Genomic DNA, 21,295 nt, shown 5'->3' with positions numbered 1-21,295 from the left:
AATGTTTAAAATATTTAAGTGGTAACTAAATACAATTCAAAGTTACTTGAAATTTACAATTAGAAGAGAAACTACTATACAAGCATTTCAACTGTTTAAAAGCAAGATTTAGAAAAAGCAGTAATATGCCAAATTAAGAAGTTATATGTTGAGAATCATGGTAAATTTACAACCAGAAAACAGGATTTGAAACGTAGTTCAGCGTAGTGGAGAAGATTATGAGACAAAGAGGCAAACTTACCCATATACTTTCCAAGACTTGAAATTCTAGACAAAAGTTAAGTGCACTTCACCAGCAGTGCACGCGCACAAACCCAAGGTCCCACTCCCCACCTCGAGTGGTCAGTTACACATGGATACTGACATTCACACTTATCTAATTTGATTTGGTAGAAAATTCTGACATTTCAGGTGACACTACAGAGCTTCACTGTCTTCATACGAAGTACAGAAGACACTGGATATTGACTGATCTAAAAAAAAATTTATTTTTACATGATCACCCTGCAGGACAACTACTGTTAAGGGGCTCTAAATATTACATTAAGGAATAACAAAGCAGAAGTACCAAGTTTTTACGTCTTCCTAGAATCCTTTGTTATTGACTCAAAGTATTTAATACCTGAACAAAATTCCTACTATTTGTACTGCATGCAGTTGGACATTTAACAAAACGTGTTCAGGGGAGTAAGAGGTAGAGCTCAGTGGCGGAGTGTGTGCTTGGCGTGCACACGGTCTTGGGCTCAACCCCCAGTGCCTCCATTAAGGGGGAAAAACAAAACAAGAAACATGTCCACTTTGCTTGAATAACTGTGTTCAGTAACCTTGACCCTCCTCTTCTCCAGCCCCTCTAAAAAAAGCAAACATGAGCTAAAATACCTTACCATTCTGAACCAAGTAAGATTAGACAAACTTACCATTTCAAATGAAAAGACATGAGGGTGACACCTATAACAGTGGAATAATAAATCAATCACATCAGTTTAAAATACACACCCAAAAGACAGCCCCACAACAGTGCTGAGGCTACGCACTTACTCTCCAGCAGACAATTTTCCGTAAACTCTCAGAACTCTTCAGCTGTGTCTCTTAACCTACCCAACAAGGTCCTCTGTATCTAAAAACCCTCTAAAACCCTCAAAGATGTGACACTGGGCTTTACTCCCCTTTGTCTTCTACAGAATTCAGGACTGTTCTGAACACAGGAAAACAGTGAACAAATTTTTCTTACTAAATGGAATCTCCAGTTTTCCTGCAAGTCAAGTCGAACAATCTTGAAGGGATATTCAAGTGGTAGCCACATACTGAAAAGTTATAAGTGCTGGAAACCATGCACAAAAAAAAGGATTACTTTACTGTTCTTTAAAATACACTCTTCATCATGTGATTCCATCATGAGTCCACAAAACTACATCAACATCTGCATCTCAATGCCACCTGTGTGTCAGAACCACGAATGTCAACACCTGAGACTTCAGCACTCAATAAATAGGTTTGGTGGCTCATTAAAGAAACAATGAAAACCGTATGATTGAGTTGCACATTGTCATTTGAAAAATAAGACATCAACTATTTAATTCTCTTAGTTTACATCTAAGTTATTACAATATTAACAAAAACAAGATTTCTGACCTCAAAAAACTCAGAGACATAAGTACTGGGCAGCAGTGTTAGAAAATAATTAGAAGGCAGTATGAAAAGTACTAATAAAGAATCATTTTTAAAATGATACAGGATCACTGCTGTAGTCAGTGACAAGTAGTCAGAGGAGGTTATCCATGCCCTGAGTATACACAGACATTCTCCAGGAAATCTTTCTGGAATATGAACCTCTTTTTGAAACACTAATGGAAGGTAAGACCAAAAGAGTCATCTAATATGACTGACATGGAAATAAGTCCAACAAAGTGTCCTCTGATGAAGTGTATAAAAAATATAAAAGGGCTCAGTAATCATTTCCATCTGGATTCATTCATAAGACTTACAAATATGAATGATAAACCAGAGGAGGAAAATGTTACTTACAACCGTGACATATGGTTAGGGTGACCACACATTCTGATTTGCCTGAGATAGCCTAACTTAAGCCTGATATTAAAAAAAAAAAAAAAAACGTGATTTTACATAGTACTCATATTCACTTGTCCTAGTTTGAATGAAAATTTTACTTTTCCCTACAAATGATTAGACAGTATAAAAATTTTCAAATAATCCTTTTGAGAAGTAATCAAAGATGTCAACAGCTGATTAAAATTGACATATTATCTTCAACTCAAATAACCCAAATCGTCAAAATCCTAAAGATCACTTCCAAGAGTGCATGTTAACATTAAAAACATTTATCTTTGTCTTCATTTGACTACGAAAGTTCTAAGTTCCAATTATGTACCATCCCAAAATTCAGAAAACTTCTTGGCTCACTGTATGGAATCAATTAAATTATTTCATTCAGCAAATAAATGAAAACATATTAACAACAACAAAACTGGTCATAACTAGAGCATTCTGTGAGACCACTGCAATATAACTGTTCTTATCCATTCAGATTTTTACCATCATGTGAAAACCACCAGAAGCAGGTTGCCACTATGCCAACAATAGGTATTAACCTGGCTAGCAGGTCACACCTACCATCTGGCACCAAACTCTGCAGCAAGTAAGTCTTCAGTTATTTCCACAGGCTGATCAAGAGGTTATAAGAGCTTGTGTCAGGGGTTTAGCCTTCCAAAAACACAATCTTCTACTGCAATACAACCAAATCACCAAATAATGTACTGAAAGAGAAGTTATGGCCATATGAAAACCACAAAATGTCAACTTCTCTCAAAAATTCACAAACCATTTCAGAAAACACACTTGTACCCACTCATTAAGTGACAACTGGGATCAGTTCTCTCTGCCAGCACCTAGAAATGAAATTTTATTACTGCCTAGAGTTTCTGCTCTGAGTTTTGTACACAGGACATGGGGGGTTATAAGTAAATCACAGGGTGATGTTAATAGAAACAATACTCACTCAAGAAGCAGGAAAAGACTGACACAAAATTAAACAGGCCAAACCTGGCAATCCTTATCTGAAAGAACAACGCTGTTGTCTCTACTGTCTGACATTAGCTAGGTCTGAAAGCTCCAGGACATTGGCTGCGGGCAGTGCGGAACACCTATCAGCTCTTCCTTAACTTCTGCCCTGACACCCTAGACTACCAAAGAACCTTCTGGACACTGACTTGAATTCTTCAGAAACCTTGGTTCTAGGATATGAGGTGATCTGCTCAATTAGCATTCTAAAAACACTGAAAAAGAACATATAAATTAATTAAATTGCACTTCAGTCCACAAACTTTGTGAGTTTGGTTAACATGAGACACTTATTACAGATTCTACCCCAGCGCTCAGACTGGCCCTAGACTAGAGGTCAGCAAACATTTCTGGTAAAGGGCCAGACAGTAAGTGTTTCAGGCTCTGCTGGCCAGTCTCACAATGATGTCGTAACTAGTCAGCCCTGCCATCTGTGGGCAAAGTGCCATAAACAAAGCATAAATAAGGCTGTGTTCCCATAAAACTGTTCCAAAAACAGGCAGTGCTCACATTTGGCCTGGCTTAACCTCGTCTGCTGACCTCCAGGACAGATGAGTCATTTGCAACAATACCCTCTCCATACACAGGATGAAAGCTCAACTAAGAGTTGCCACACCAAGATCCCACAGAGCATGACTCCCGTGGAATGCAGTGCTCCTTACACTGTTAATTGCATAAACCCTGTCTGCCACGTCAAGTGACCCTGAGCTCTGCCTTCACTCAAACTCCCCAGGCCCCATGAAAATTCACCACTACTACCATTCTCATTTCAACATGTCTCACTTCAACGCAGGGCCACAGGTTGTCTTTGCTCAGGAAAATAAGCAAGCGGAAGAGCTTTCTAAAATGCAGATACCACGGCTCTAAGCCACACCCACGAGACTGGATCTCAGGCATTTTCTTTTTTAAGTTCCACAGACCTGCTGCAAGGTTGAAAACTACTGGATTTAGTCAAAACTGTGATCAATGGACAACCCATCAGAATCTACTGAGACCACAAAATAAATCAATTTGTAGGATGGAGACCTGAAAACCCACATTTTTTAAAAGCTCCCTGTGTTCACTATGTACTATTTGAAGCCACCGTGGAAGAGGCATTACACTCTTAGCCTGGCTACACCTGCTCAGTGCTTTTGGCCTCGGTGATCAATAATCCCAGGGAGTTACAGCGGAGCACCTCTGCCAAAGGAAGACAGGTCCTGTCTGAGCATGTAATACACATTTATCTTCAGGTTTATCCTGAACATGTGCTCATTATCCCAGGTTATTCCACCCTACTCAAACACAAGTAAAAATTCTTCAGTATCAATTAATATATATATATATGTCTTGAAACAGATCTGAGGGGCAACTCTTTTCTTCACTAAAAACCAAACATTAATATTTACCATGCCAGAGATTTCCAGTCAAGATGGCAGAGTAGTAGGACCACGAGCTCACCTCCCCTCGCAACTACAATGAAATCACAACTGAATGCTAAACAACCATCAAAAACAGACTGGAATCTAGCAAAAAAGATGTGCAACTGGAAACATAAAGAGGGAACCACAGCAGGACAGTAGGAGAGGTGTACTAGCGATATAATTGGGCCCCATAACCCCGGATGGGCGACCCACAAGCTGAAGAACAGTGAAGCCGCAGAGGCCCTCCCATGGGAGTGAGAGCTCTAAGCCCCACATCAGGCTCCCCAACCCGGGTTCCGGCACTGATAAGAGAAGGAGACCCCAGGACATCTGCTTTTGAAAGCCAGGGGGCTTGGCTCCGGGAGCCCCACAGGACTGGAGGAAACTAAGACTCCATTCGCTTGGAAAGCAAACACGGAAACTCGGAAACTCGAGTGTACCAGGTCCAAGGGCAGAGGCAGTGATTTCCTAGGAACCTGGGCCAGACCTGCCGGCTGGATTTGGAGGGTCTCCTGGAGGCGTACGGGACAGCTGCGGCTCACTTAGGGAACATAAAGCTGGTGGTGGACCTTCCAGGAGTGTTCATTTACATGAGCTTTCCTGGAGGCTGACTGGATCATTAGCACCAAGACCTAGCCCCACCCAACAGCCTGTGGGGAAGCCTCAGGCCAAACAACATACAGGGTGGGAACACAGCCCCACCCATCAGCAGACTTCCTAGGCCACAAAGGCCTCTAGACACAGCCCTACCCACCAGAGGTCCAGGACCAAGCTTCACCCACCCAGCAGTGGGCAGGCACTGGCTCCCCCTGCCAGGAAACCTGCATAAGCCTCTAGTCCAGCCTCATCCACCAGGGGCAGATGCCAGAAATAAGAAAACAACAATCCCAAAGCCTGTGGAAGGAATCCACAAACACATAGAAAGATAGACGATATGAGGTGGCAGAGGAATATCTCCCAGGCCAAGGCACAAGATAAAATCCCAGAAGAAGAAATAAGTGATGAGGAGATAAGCAATTTATTTGAGAAAGAGTTTAAATAAATGATGGCCAAGATGTTCAGAGAACTCAAGAGGAGTACAGATGCACAGAGAGAAGTTTTTAGCAAAGAGCTGGAAAATTTAAAGAACACCCAAACAGAGCTGAAGAATAAAATCATGGAAATGAATAACACACTAGAAGTTACCAAGAACAGACTAAATGAGGCAGAAGAATGGATCAGTGAGCTGGAAGACAGATTAGTGGAAATCACTCCTGCAGAACAGAAAAAAGAAAAAAGAATGAAAAGAAATGAGGATAGTTTAAGAGAACTCTGGAACATGAAGCGCACTAATATTCACATTATAGGGGTCCCAGAAAGAGGAGAGAGAAAGGACCTGAGAAAATTTTTGGAGAGATAATCACTGAAAACTCCCCCCAAATGGGGAAAGGAAACAGTCACCCAAGTCCAGGAAGCAGAGAGAGTTCCACACAGGACCAACCCAAAGAGGAACACACCAACACACATAGTCATCAAACTGCCAATAATTAATGATAAGGAGAAAATATTAAAATTAGCAAGAGAAAAGCAACAAATAACATACAAGGGAACTCCCAGAAGGTTATCAGCTGAATTTTCAGCAGAAACTCTAAAGGCCAGAAAGGAGTGGCATGATATATTTAAAGTGATGCAAGGGGGGAAACTTACAACCAAGAATACTCTATCCAGCAAAGCTCTGACTTGATGGAGAAATCAAAAGCTTCACAGATAAACAAAAGCTGATAGATTTCAGGACCACCAAACTAGCTTTACAACAAATGTTAAAGGACTTACTCTAGTCATCAAACATAAGAAAAGAGAACAAAAAGAAGAAAGAGGAAAAAAAAAAAAGAAGAGACAGACCTACCAAAGATTGTTTTGGCTGTTCGGGATCTTCTGGTTCCTTATAAATTTTGGAATTGTTTATTCTAGTTCTGTGAGGAATGTTGTGAGTATTTTGATGGGGGTTGCCTTTGGGTAGTGTGGCCATTTTGATAGTATTGATTCTTCCAATCCAAGAGCACAAGAAATCTTTCCATTTCTTTGTTTCATTTCAGTTTTTGGAGTATACGTAACCTCCTTGGTTAAGTTTATTTCTAGGTATTTTGATGTTTTTGATGTAATGGAAATGTTTATGCCAGTTATAAAATTCTGGTTTTCGAAGTGAAAAAAAAAAAGTGAGTGAAGGGCCACAAATGGCAAAATATCCTTCTTTCTTATGGGTGAGTTGTATTCCATTACATATATATATGCTGCATCTCCATTATCTATTCAACTATTAATGTGCAGTTATGATGCTTCCATGTCTTGGCAATTATAAATAATGTTGCTGTCAATAGCAGGGTTTATGTATCTTTTTTAATTAATTCTTATTTTGTGGTTGGCTTTATTCCTTTGATAACTATGTTAAGTTTAAAAAGCTAAACCTCTAAACATTCTTAGAAACAATAAACAGTACATATATGCAAATTTTAAAATATATGTGCAGTTTAAAAAAAGAAATGAGCTATCAAGCCATGAAAGACATGGAAGAAACTTAAAAGACATATTACTAAATGAAAGAAGCCAATGTGAAAAGGCTACAAACTGTACGATTCCAACCAACTGAAATTCTGGAAAAGGCACAACTACAGAGACAATAAAAAGATTGTGGTTTCCATGGATTTAGGAAGAGGGAGGAAGGGAGGAATGAATAAATGGAGCAGAAGGGATTTTTAGGGCAATGAAATTATTCTGTATGATACTACAGTGGTGGATACATGTCATTATGCATTTGCCAAAACCCACAGAACGTACAACCTCAAGGGTGAACCCTAATGTAAAACTACGGACTTTGGTTGATAATAATGTGTCCGTGTTGGTTCATCGACTGTACCAAATATGCCACACTGATGAGGGTAGGGGAGTATATATATGTGGGTGGAGAGGGCTATGTGTGAACTCTCTGTATTTTCTGCTCAATTCTGCTGTGAACATGAAACTGCTCTAAAAAAATAAAGTCTATTAATTAAAATGAATAAATAAATAAATAAATGCCAGTGATTTAAAAAAATTTTTTTACCATGCCAGAAAAAGAAACTTAGGTTTTTAAAACAAAGTAGCATCCAATCTAAGCACTGCCCCAAATTTCCTAAACAAAATATTTTATAACTGCATGATACTACTACCAAAGCCAGAATGATTTAGGTATTTTTAAGACAGTATCATCTTCCCAAGAAAGCAAAGTTTACCCTAGGAAACTTCATTAAAAAAATACTTTGATTAAAATCTCCCCTTTACTCCAACCCAAACTGAATCCAAAAATAACGACTGGTATACAGCAGTACTTAAATGCTTAAACTACTTAATCTACAGTAACTGGAACAGCTTAATTTAAAAAAAAAATCACAAGACAATCATAAACAGTGTCACAAATTCTTATTGTTAACAGAATAACCTTTGTGATGTGTTCAAAAGCAACAAAATTGTAGTAAGCAAAAATTTCAAACTCAGTAAATACTATCTAGAAAACAGTTCAAATACACTAGTCCACACCATGGTAAAGTAAACCTAAACATAATTAAGGTGCAGCATAAAAACACATTGTTAGAGCAGTCAAAAATGCGTTACGCTACAGGAGTGAAAAATAACATGCTTAATTTAAAATTATCAGATATATTAGCGAAGTACACGACCTCCTCTAAGGAGAAATGAGGTATGAAATTGAAATGACAGCTTCTAACTGATCAAGAGCTGGCATATTCTTGAAACTTAAAAGTATATTCACATGTAGTCATAACATTACGATAAAGCTGAAGACTGCCAAAGAAAAGCATGGCCAGACATGACATGTGTTCTGCCTTATTTTTTGTTACATTAAATTATATATATTATTCAAGACAAAATCAGTATTTATTTTATACTTCAAAGCCCATACTGTTGGTTGTGTTGGAGCAGTTCTAACAGGAATACTAGATAGAAATGAGGTGGCATCTTAAACAAGTCAGGTAAACCTACTTGACTCCTGTTACTCAGGCAAGCTGAACACTTACCATTTGATTCCTCTTTCTAAACTGAACAGTGAAAAAAAGAGAAGCACATAAGAGGGACTAATTTCAAAGCTTTTAAAAACAAAAATAAACATTATAATTGTTTAACAATTTTTCCCAAAGACAATTTTCAAAATAAATGCAGAATAACTGATGCAATAATTGCTTCGATTTTTTTCTATTAACACAAACTAGTCAAGACCAGTACAGAACTTTTGTTAATACTTCTTTAGTGTTGGTTAGTTTATATTAACAAGCATTACAAAGCTAGGAACCAAATAAAACTGACACCAGAAAAATGTGTGTCTATTCATAATTTCTAATCTCAAAAAAACTAAAAATAGAACAAAGACTATATTTTCCTGTAAGTATTTAATTTCATTTTGTTACATACTATTTTAAATAGATTCCTTTTCAGAGAATAAAAAACATAGTAACTTTGTGGCCTATCTAATATGAGTATCAATTTAAAAAAAAATCACCAATACTGTAGCCTATGGCTCAGCAAATTTTTTTGTAAAAGGCCAAAGAGTAAGTATTTTAGGTTTGCTCTGTGGATCACAAATACTCTGTTTAATAGTCTTATTTTTCCCCTATCCATCACTCCTTTAAAACTGTAAACCCCGTTCTTGGCTCTGTGGTAGAGTCATACGAAACGGGTGGTGCTCCCAGGCCACAACTGCAAACCTCTGCTCTAGTCAAATTACTCTTATGACGATTCAAATACAAAACATATACTTTAACTACTTGACAATAAAGTTATCTTAACACTGAAATATATGCCTCATCTAAGTTTTCTAAGAGCATAATCTTGTAAAAAAATAAAAGATCTGTTTTTGAAATGCTAATAAATTCACCATGAGTATTTTTAAATATTTATTTCTTCTCAAAGTTCATTGGGTATCTATAAAATTTTACCCACTATTAAAACAAATTTTAAATATTCAAATGTTTTTAAATTAAGAAGATGCAGTAGGGGAAGTAATAGCTCAAGTGGTAGAGCGCATGCTCAGCACCCAAGAGGTCCTGGGCTCAATCCTCAGCACCCCCTCCAAGAAGAAATCAAGGAATAAACCTAATTACCCCCCCATTAAAAAAAAACAATACAAGAATTTGCAGTATTTCCATTACAAATTGTAGCAACATTTCCATATAAGTTTTTGAATAGAAGAGTTAAAACTATCTGTCCTTCATTCATTATACCTACGTTAAATGCCATTGAACATATTAAAAATCATTGGTATAGGTTTCTATCTGTGAGATGATTTCAAAGAATGAAGAGTCTGCAACCAAGCTTATGATATAGCCAACTTAATCAAGTTTAACAGCAGAATATATTTCACTTAATCATTTCCTTCTAGTCCCTAAGTAATTTACGTATATGACATCACTACAAATAGCTACACATTCACTCCAAGAATGTAAAGTTTATGCCAGAAAAATATTAAGAAAGCTAATTCCACCAACTTTACTATAAGCAGGCACTTTACTGTAAGAAATGTTCACGTATATAAAAGGTCTAGGAATATCCTAATCCTCACAGAACAAAATAAAGTTTCTCTAAGAAATATATCCCATGTGGTTTACATCTTGATAATATTTTAAGATTAAAAACACTAGTTACTATTCTTCGTAATATGGGCCTGAAATTTTTTTTTGCTTCCACATTCTTTTGTAACATCATAAAAAATCCTCACACTGATAAATCTAACAAATTTATGTTCAAATGCAAACAAACAAAAAGGTTAAGATCACAATTTAAAATATCATTATGCAAGTGCTATGTATCCAGGAGGAAAAGAGAATTGCAATAATGCCAGAAATTACCCCCCAAAATTTCACACTGCTTAAGAAACCTACTCAACTAATTTGGTAATGGAATTTAAAAATCTATTAACTTAAACCTTACTGTGACTTACAAATAATAAAAAAAAAATTTCTAACTGAATTTAAATGCAACATAATTTTCACTCAAAGGACACTTGTGTGATGGAAGGTAAGATAAAAATTTTTTGCTCCTATACAAGTTAGGATTTATTTTGCTGTGTATTCATTTTAACTAAAAATTTAAAATTTTCTAGGGATAGAAGAATAGAGACAGAGAAAGAAAAAAGGCACCAATGACTTGAATTAATACATTTAGCCTCAGAAATTAAAGAATCATGGTTTTTGAACAACTAGAGAAAAAATACTGGTATATATTTTTCAGAATAAGTTGTTAAGCTGGCATTCACCTAAGGTGAACAATAAGACTGTTGGTTGTTATTATGTGTAAGCATATTTGACTGTCCTTTATGACTGGATTACCACATTCTGTTGATTCTTATTTTGTGGTCGGCTTTATTCCTTTGATAATTATGTAAGTTTAAAAAGTTAAAGCTCTAATCTATTCTTAGAAACAATGATCCATACATATACGTAAACTAAAAAAAATGCAGTATACTGTATATATTGTATTTACATGCAATATAATGTATATGTGCAGTCAAATTGGAGTAATTCTACCTAATTAAACTGAAAAAGGAAAAAAAAAACCTGGCTGTACTACGGTACCACTCATCTGGAAATGTGTACTTCTTTCATTCAATAAATTGTGTTCCTACTATATGCCAAGTATTCTGCTAAGTGAGGATACAATAAAATTAAAATAAAATTTAAAAACTAAAAAAAAAAAAAAAAAAAATTGTGGATTTTAACACATTCAAAGTATCTTTTTTTGCCCTATCATTTTGCCTCCCAGAAACAAAAACCTGAGTCAGATAGTCTTTGGAACTAACTCCAGTTTACAAGAAATTCAGGCATAAAGAAACTTGCCGAACACCATGCAAGGATAAAATCAACAAAATCCAGGATGTGAGATACTCTGTATAACAGGGGTCTGTTTCTTTCTTTCTTTTTTTTTTCAAAAAGAAAAAATGAAAAAGAAGAAGAAAACCTATGGACTAAAAAGACTGCAACCAATTTGAAGGAACCAGTTGTAAAAAAACACAAAACCCATTTGTATGACCAGAGCAAACTGGGGCTTTTACTAGTTAACATTAAAGTACTGACATTTTTAAGATATGACAGTAATTTTTTAAAGAGTCCTTATCTTTTAAGAGAGATATACTGAATACTTATTAATAAAGTCGTAAGAAGTCAGGGGCTTCGTATAAAATGATTCAAGTGGGTATACTTGAAGATGAAGAAGATAAGCCAAGGGCTGTTAACTGCTATGGCCGGGCAATGAGCACACACTAGACTAACTGTGTATGTCTGAATCTCCGAAAATAAAGAATTTTTAGTACCGATCAATGTGAAAATCAGTCAAGTGAAAATGATGGATTATCAAAACTTCTAAGTTAGTAGCAATTAGAAAAAGATAAAGTAATATGGAGAAAAATTTAACATTCATTTCATAAAACATCAATATTATCTTCAGAAACTAATTTTCATTTACTACCTGTAAGAGGTTAAGGAAATCGTTAGTTTAACATAAACATGACAAACTCAGGAAGATTAGAAAATACACTACCATACAGAGCAGCATCTAAAGAAGTCTAATAGACACTGCCCACCTGACAACATAAACCACCCTAGCTGTAGCTAGCGTCTCACTTACATTTTCCATATAGTTTGGCTTAAAGCCCTCTTGCTGGCGCCTCAGCTCCTCCTGCTCCCTGTGCCGGATCATTTCCTCCTCACGACGGCGGTGCTCTTCTTCGTGCCTGAGAGGGTTTTAAATAATAACTTCAGGGACACTGACACATGAGCCATCACCAGGTAAAACAAAATCATTTCTGCAAGTTACACCATGCCAAATCTGTGATAATGACTAGCTTGCCAGTTGACCTTCCTTCTAGTTTGCTCAAAATCTTTCACAAATCAACTATTAAACTATTAGTATGGTGGGGGGAGAGCTCAGCGGCAGAGCATGTGCTTAGCATGAGGAGGTCCTGGGCTTAATCCCCAGTATCTCCATTAATTAATTAGTAAATAAATAAGTAAATGAATGAATGAATGAATGAATAAAATTAATTCAAAATAAAATTTTAAAAAATTATTAGTATTAAATTAAGTCCTGAGACACTATTCTTTTCCTTTCCTTGATACATACTGCAAAATTACTCAGTTTTAATACTGGTTGTTCACATTTCTTAAATCAAGATTCTTACAATTAATAAGGCATAGGGAAAGAGTGTTAACAGATCACCGCGTGTATCTGCTAGAAAACAGCCAAGCATAGACGTTACCCATCAAATGATCGCCTCATTGTTGAGATATTTTCACTGTTAGTACTCAGTTACCTAAATTTCAAATTGAATCTGACACAGCTCTGCATATTAAACAAAGTTAGTGAAAGACCATTCAATGAAACTACCATGCACACAGAACACTGATCACATCAAGCAACCAGTATCTCACTTATTATGAGACTAGTAACCTATTAAAAATTGCAGTAAGTGCTCTATTCTATTTTGCACACTTCACTTTGTTTTTAATAATCTGACCATTCCAACTAATGTCTGCCTCCTCCTGTGCTACACAGATTCCACAGTGGTACAGCCTGTGTCTTTCCTTCTCTGCTGTATCCCTAATACCTAGGGTGCTCTTTTTCTTTTTCCTTATTTCCAACTAATTTTAAGCTTACAGAAAAACTGGGTTCCTATCTCCCTTATGCAGCATCCCTAACAGTAAATGTTAACAGCTTACATAACCACAGTACAACTATGAAACCCAGGTGCAGTATTATAGCTAAATCACAGCTCTTATTCAAATTCCACCAGCTTCCCCACTTCCATTCTCCTGTTCCAGGACCCTCCCCAGAGTCCCACACTGCATTTCATTATCATTTCTCTTTAGTCTCCTCCAGTTTGCAACAGTTCAGTCTTTCTTGGTCTTTCACTAACTTGACACTTTTAAAGAGAACTGATTATTTTTGTACAGTGTCCTTAAACTTGGGTTTGTCTTAAGTTTTCTCATGACTAGCATAAGGTTACACAGTTTGGCAAGAAAACCACGGAAATGACAACGCACACTTCTGAGTGCCTTGTATGAGGGCTTCTCGACGCTCGTATCCATCTACGGAAGATGTGAATCTGAGCACTTGCGAATGCTGGTGTCTGCTGGGCTTCTTCACTCTGAATTTACTACTTGCCCATTTTTACCTAGTAAGTCTGACCTGCAAATCTCAGATCTCGAGTTTCGTGCCACAACCTTAGCACCTGAGGGAACCCTGTCTAAGATGACGACAGGCAGGCCTCACGGCCACGCTCCTGAATACTGTGCTTCTACACGTGGAGGTCTGTGACAATCCCGTGTTGTCAGGTGACAGCATTTTTTTTAGCAATAAAGTGTTTCTACTTAAAGTACATACGTAATGCTATTGTACACTTAAAAGACTACAGTATAGCATAAATGTAACTTTTCTATGGCTGGGAAACCAAGACATCTGTGTGACTCACTTTATCGTGTTATTTGCAGGTCTGGAAGAAAATCCCCTGCCTCTGTGGGGCTGCCTGTGTGACTGCACTTCGCCCCCAGGTGACTTTCTGTCAGATACCATCCTGTGTTATCTGGAATTCTAACAACTAGGGAAAAACTGTCCATTCTCCTCCATACTTATTTACTCACTCAATTATTTACTTCCATCAGCATGGGTATTTACTTTATTCTACAGTTTAAAAAAATCTAACACTATCATTTTTTATTTTGTTCCTGAAACTGTTCTAACTCTGGCCACTTGAAGCTCCCTTTGGTCCGGCTTGTGTGTCTGTCAATATGCCCCAGCCTTCTTTATTAAGTACTTTCCTTCTCTCTGGCACAAGATTTTTCAGGCTAATCTTGGACTTTCCAATCCTAGCATTTACCACTTCTCCAAATAGCCCTGGTTCCTTTCGTTGGAGAATGATGTTCAGAAACGATAATGTGGGCATCAGATGTGCTCACTGTTCCTAAGGGATCACTGTGTCTGGGTGGGCAAGGCTAGGGAACATCTGGACGTAAAGCACCCATGCGTTTAAACCTCAGTATTTCTGTCTTTGTCTGTCTAAACTAAATGCCACTGAGTTCATACCAATATCTCAACCCCCATTAAATACCACAGGATTCATTTTAATTTTAGCCTTTCTCCTTTCTCCAACAATGAGAAAACTGGGTCACATCATGCATATTTACTAGTTTATTCACTTTAAAAAGTATATACATTATTTTCAATAAAGTCTTGATCAAAAAAGGAAAGTATATACACAAAGCAGTTTCTGAATTCCAACCCTAATCCCTGCCAGAAATATTTACTAACTAGATTACAACATTTATACACAGTTCTTGACACTGGCCTACGTACCCAAATCAAGATACTGTTTTCCAAAGCTGTCTCAGTTCCTTATTTTCTTCCCCATCTCCTTCCAGTGTGACAATGCGGTCCAGCTATAATACAGTTAGCTTCATTTGCTATGTTTTTATACCCTATTTTGTGTTCTCCTGCATTGTTTAGTTTTAACAATTTATTTTTTCAGTACGAGAAGTATGGGACACTAACTTTAAAAGCCAAGCTGTTAAGGATAAATGGAAGATAAACCTGGACTCAGTGTGTTTATGCCAGAGGAGGGGAAGTTTCCTTTGTTTGTAAGAGCAGAAGAAACTCCACATTTACAGAAAAAGGAGAGCAGCAGCAAGAACGAAAATGACAAAGGTCCCTGTGTCACAGGGTCACAGGGAGTCGTTGACAGTAGTGGTTCTCAGACCTCAGGATGTGTCAGAATCACCTGGAGGATTTACTAAAGCACAGGTGAATCAGTTTCTGATTTGGCAGTTCTGGGTGAAGGTTTGAGATTTTCTAGTAATTTCCTAGGTTAGGATGCTAATGCTGCCTGTCTAAGTACCATAAGCTAAGAATGAGTAACAGTAAAATCAGAGTAGTTCCAAAACAGAAATACATATACACTGATATATACTCAGGTACAAAACTTGAAAAAATACACTAAAATATACTGACTACTTACATTCTCCACACTGTGACGGCACTGCACACGCAGTTTCTCATTTTCTTTTCTTATTTCCCATGATCATCTTACTTCCTATCACAAGCACTATTCTTATAAGCAAAATTTTAAGTCTGCTTTCATCTATCACAGCTTTGTTTACAACAATTCCTAATTATCATTTCTGAAACTTGTAAGAGTAGTATTTACCTCAAAATTTAGAATCAAATGTTGCAGGTACAAGGAAAGCTGTTAATTTTTGTTTCTACATCTTGGATCAACAATTCTCTTTAACTTCTTTACTAAACCTAAACGATTTTAAGTTGCCCTACACAGTTGTCTGCTATGTACTGAGCTCTTAAATGCCCTTACCCTTTCTACCAGATTCCAATACCATGTATTTTTTGTAAACAAATTATCAGAAGCACAAAAATGCATAAAGGCATTCAGAGTAATATTATACACATAAAAAAATTAAAACTAAGGTCAATGCAAATATATCCATCTCTGGAAAAATGGTCCTGTAAATCACAGTGCATTCTTACAAAAAATTATATGCAATAATGCCTAAGCCCCTCATGTAAGCTTACAGTGTATGCAATGTGTCCATAACCAGCTCCAAAAATCACAGAATAACAAAGAATCACGCTAACTTGTGGAATAATTCCCTCAGTATAGTTAAAAATGGACAACTTTTTTCTGTATTTTCCAACCTGTACACCTTATCTGTAACACATTAATGACACATACAGTGAAAACTACATGCATTCACATATATGCAATAATGATGTTCTTTTACCTCAGTTGTATTTGCTTCCGTTTCTGCAGCTCTTGGTTTCTAAGTTCTTCCAAGCGTCTGAGTTCTTCTTGACGCCTCATTAAATCTATAAAATATTGATTACAAATTACTGTTTTTAGCTTCCCCTCCTGTATTTTTATATCCACAAGCACAGAGTCTCTATGACTGGCAGTGTATTTAGTAACTTATTGATACTCACACAGCTAGCTTCTCTTTTGTGTCTACTGTATCATTTTACAGTGAAAGATTAGAAGCTGCGTAATAAATCACAATATCTTTTCTGGGCCTGTTTCTTCATGTGTATGAAGAAAATAATAAAATTCATCCTTATGTTAAGAAATTTAAATGGGTAGTAACTGTTTCAACATAAGGCCAGGAATATACTAAAAACAGAGTAAATGGTGGCTATATTTTCATTTACATAGTTTAAAACAAACTAGAATTTTTTCAGCAGCAAGAGCAAAGCCCAAAAAGATGCCTTGGGAGATATTAGCACAGGGCACATAAGAACTAGATCAAACAGTAGGAATAATGAGATAGGACATGACAACCCTAAAAACAGCCTTCCCAGCACAATCAGCCCAGACTCCTCCTACATAAGTCAAGGTCTCACAAAGGAGGGCAATGAGGAGAGTGCTCCCCCAAAGGAAAAAGGCCGAACACTGGTCTGAACGAGAGTATTTTAACAAGAGGAGCACCCCCACTGTCCAATCCTCGTGGCATCATCACGAGGGGTCCAGAGCAGTATCAGATAACGAAAGGTACATCTGTTCTGCACATCTGAGCAGCAGTGGATAAACTTCCCAAGTGCTAACTAAAAATCTCCATACTATCTCACCAAATTACATGTGCATACATAATTAAAATACATAAATATAAATATATACACAAATACCCTAGATAACACAATTATCAGTTGCTTTCATTTTTTTCTATAATCATGTTATCTGAAATTTCTAAAATGAACATAAATTATTTCAACTGAATGTTTCTTAATAACCTTAACAACACAGGACTCATAATCTGAACAAGGTAAATAGTCTCCTCCCCATTTTACAGACTGAAAAGACTGAATTATGTATTAATTAGGTCACAGAAAAAAGATTCAGGCAGGTTATAAATATGTTCTCGCCATCCAGCCTCATAGTTCAACTGGGATACAGGGCAAACCTTTTCTTATCCCAAAGCTCTTTCCAAAATGCCATCATCCCAAACCTGGATGATCTGGCTCAACTGAGCAACTTAAAAACAAAAATTACAAACCAGATGTTGGGGCTCTGGTCAGGGAAGTTTGCTTTGGTACATGTGATAGGGGATTCTGAGAACATGCCAGTTGAGAAAACATTTCATTACGTTAAAAATCAAACATGACTGGGGGCGGGGTAGAGCTCAGTGGCAGAGTGTGTGCCTATCATGCACGAGGTCCTCAGTTCCATCCCCAGGACCTCTATTAAAAATAAATAAATAAACCTAATTACTTCCCCAACAAAAAATATTTTTAAAAAAATCAAACATGTCTAGAATGATTTTCAAACGTTTATATCATCAGTTGTCAACTGCTCATTAGAACTATACAAGTACCTTTTAACCACAGACCAATTAAACCAGAATCTCTTGGGATGTGGACCAAGCACCAATACTATTTTTCTGGACGCTCCTTAGATGACTCCAAAGTGCAACCAACACTGAGAACCTGCAACTATCATATAATTCTATAGTTGGCCAAAACCTAGAGGAGACCAAAGATATATAACCTATTTATATTCCTAAGAGGGAATGCTTCAATAAGCTACTGCATGGGAAGTATCTTACTATCATTAATTACCCAAGAAAGTCAATACAGTATATCCTGTAATAATTTTATTATTGATTTTGTAGGTTAGCTACTCTTAAATCAGGGACATATATATATATTACGAAATGTAAAAATTTGCATTACAATGTCTTCCATGAAAAAGAAAAAGAAAGGAACAAGAACATTTGTTTTCTGATAACTGAATCTTCTCCTTTTAAGCCCTGCCAGTCAAGAAAGCTGCTTTAACCTCTCCGATTCTTCCTCACCAGTAAGTGGTGTAATGATGAGTTCAAAGAATCTGACAACCAAATTGTCAGATAAGCACATCATGTGATACTAAGAAAAAGCACTATCAACTTAAAACAAAAATACCATTTTACATCTACCAAATTATTTGAGTTACTAATACTAGAGTTCCTGAAATTTCACTAAAGCTTACATATTTGTACACTGTCATGATAACATCCTTCTGGAGGAAAAAATTAACCAAAAACAATTAGTTATATACTATAGGTGTTTTTATCCTCTGAACCAGTAAAACATACTCATAGCAATTTCCCTTTAAAAAAAATCCAAAGGCCTCCACAGTTAGAACATCAGCTACAGCACGACTTAGTGCTAGATGAAGTAACATTTAACAATGCATCCTAACAAACAACGATAGAAGAACATAAAACTACACCTATAATTTCAACATATCATGAATATGGGTACACAGCAAAAGGGAATAGAGGGGAATACAGACCAATTTAAAGTCTGATTTGCTGGACGGCAGGAAAGTGTTTTCTCAATGTAATGTTCTTCAAGTCATGAAGACAATGTATGCTCTCTGATCTAAGACAGCTCCTTCCCAGAAATACAAGAATTGAATCTACAGATTGGAACAGCATATCTAGTCCCAAGAAAAGCTGAAATATTATGGTGTACAAGACGATACATGGCAAATATTAATGAAGGACAGATGCAAAGATGCAATAAATAAAGCAAATAAAGAAAAACTTTAATAATAAAACCTAAGTAGTAAATACCTTAAAATTCTTTCAATGTTTTTTATGCCTAAAATTTCTCATAATAAAATGTGAGGGAGGAAAATATATTCAGGACAAGTTACCAGATTTTGAAAAGAAAGAATTTATATGGAAGCCTGGCAAAAGGATCAAATCACTTACAAGGAAGCGAAAAATCCAGGCTTATCTCATACTTTTCCCACAGAAACATGCCATCAAGTACTCAAGGAAGGAAGGGCGAGAAAGACCCACGTACTTTAAAGCACAAGGATCATGGATGTTTCGGAAGATGCAAGAACTTGAGGAGTGATGCTTCTATGAACCTTCTTATAGAAATCATGAGAATAAACACCAATTAAGTGATGAACAGAAAAGTAATGACTTAACCTACTTAAAATAGGGCTGAGATTTAAACACTGATGAGAATTATGGTTAAGGAACATTAAGTCAAAATCAAAACAGGATCTTGAGGAGACCGCACTTTCACATGCACTGAAGCATTACTCATTACAGCCTAGGTGTGGAAACAACCTAATGTCTACCAACAGAGGAGAGGATCAGCTGTTGTGTACCTACAGAGAATGGACTAACACAGACACAGACACACACACACACACACACACAAAAGGATTCAGCCATAAGAAAAGGAAATCCTGTCATTTGCAACAATATGAATGGAACTTAAAGGCATTATGTTCAGTGAAACAAGCCACAAAGAGAAAGACAAATACTACCAAGTATAACTTACATGCAGAATCTAAAAAAAGTCAAACTTATATAAACAAGAGTATAAATGTGGTTACCAAGGGCTGGGAGGTGGGGGAAGCAGGGAGAGGTTGGTAAAAGGGTTCAAACTTACAGCTATAAGATGCACAAGGCCTGAGGTCTAATATATAGAATAACATAATACAAAAGTATGTATTATTAGTATATAATAATAATAATATTTAATATACCTGTTACACAGGTGTAACGCAGTAGCTATACTTGATAACATGGTATTGTGTAATTTAAAGCTGCTAAGAGAGTAGAACTTGTGTTCTCAGACACACAAAAAACAGCTTTTATACTCAAAGAAAACACAAAGAAACATTAAGTCCATATCATAAATCCAGACAAATAAGAAGAAAAAAAAGTTGAGCGGAAAGGGGAAATGTAGGGGCCAAATATGCCTATTTCCTCCTTTTTTCTTTGGTAATCAAGAATCAAAAGGTACCATTTAAAGGAAATACTACTTATATTATCAGTACAAAGGCTTACTTAAAAAAAAATCCAGTGACAGAAGAAGAGAAAGTAATAGCAAAACGCACAGCAGTTAGCACTCTCCATTTTAGAACAGCTCTACAGAGTTACAGAATCACAGTAAGAAAGGTAATAAAAAGTAACTATAACAAAAATTCAGTCTCCTATAAATTCATGCCTCCTGTACTGATGATCAAAAGCAGGAGAAGCAAAAAAATTACCTGTAATAAGTGTAATGGGATGTGGGTCTAGAAGGGACTACATAAACATCAGTAAAATATAAAACAAGCAATTATTAAATGGAGGTAAGAATCAACATTCACAAAAGTTTGCTAAGATACATACATATTCACTGCAGCACTGCCTTCTACTGACAAAGTGGAAAGAGAACTGGACATCAAGTACCAGAGGATGAGCTACATAAACTAATTCTGGCCATTTAACAGTGTCACACAGCCATTTAAACAGTAAGACAGAGCTGCGTGGACACACATGCAGAATGTAAGGTGCCACAAAGATAAAAAGGCTTTCTTTGATTACAAAGAAGTTCACAAACATACATCTACTGGCACTTGCATGATTTCTTCATTAAAGGATACAGAACAAACTGTTAAAATACAGAAGAAACTGAATCCTACCAGAACACGTAAGATCGGGCCAGGGAAGGGGCCCCTCTTCTGAGCTGTGGGCTTTCTACCTCCACGGCAGGCCAATGGAGGCCTGCACTTCTGCAGACACAGGACCAAGGTTACCTAGAGATGCTCCCCTCCCTGAACACACCCTTAGAAATGCCGGACACAGTACAAAATTGTAGAACAAAGACAAAATTACAAAATGTTTTTAAATTTTTAAACAAACACTGAAACGAATTTATCACCTACAGACTTTTGCTGGAATAAATACAAGATGTACTTCAGCAGAAGTAAACCCAGAAGAAGCAAGGAGTAAGATACACTAAGCAAC

General features: G+C 36.7%; 1 protein-coding gene across 2 annotated transcripts in view; it reads right to left on the bottom strand.

The window, feature by feature from the left end:
- PSPC1 (paraspeckle component 1) overlaps positions 1-21,295 on the bottom strand; it is a 53,030-nt gene that overhangs the window by 13,816 nt on the left and 17,919 nt on the right. For both annotated transcript variants that reach the window (XM_031465676.2, XM_064493302.1), the window contains exons 5-6: positions 16,289-16,373; positions 12,129-12,234 (exon numbers count right to left, since the gene is read on the bottom strand). In XM_031465676.2, the coding sequence (XP_031321536.2) occupies positions 12,129-12,234; positions 16,289-16,373 (191 nt within the window). The remainder of the gene's footprint in view (positions 1-12,128; positions 12,235-16,288; positions 16,374-21,295) is intronic.

The sequence above is a fragment of the Camelus dromedarius genome, chromosome 13 (assembly GCF_036321535.1).
Source record: "Camelus dromedarius isolate mCamDro1 chromosome 13, mCamDro1.pat, whole genome shotgun sequence".
In the NCBI taxonomy this organism is placed as follows: domain Eukaryota; kingdom Metazoa; phylum Chordata; class Mammalia; order Artiodactyla; family Camelidae; genus Camelus; species Camelus dromedarius.
Note: the sequence above shows the minus strand (reverse complement) of the source record. Positions and strands in the feature narration are given on the sequence as shown.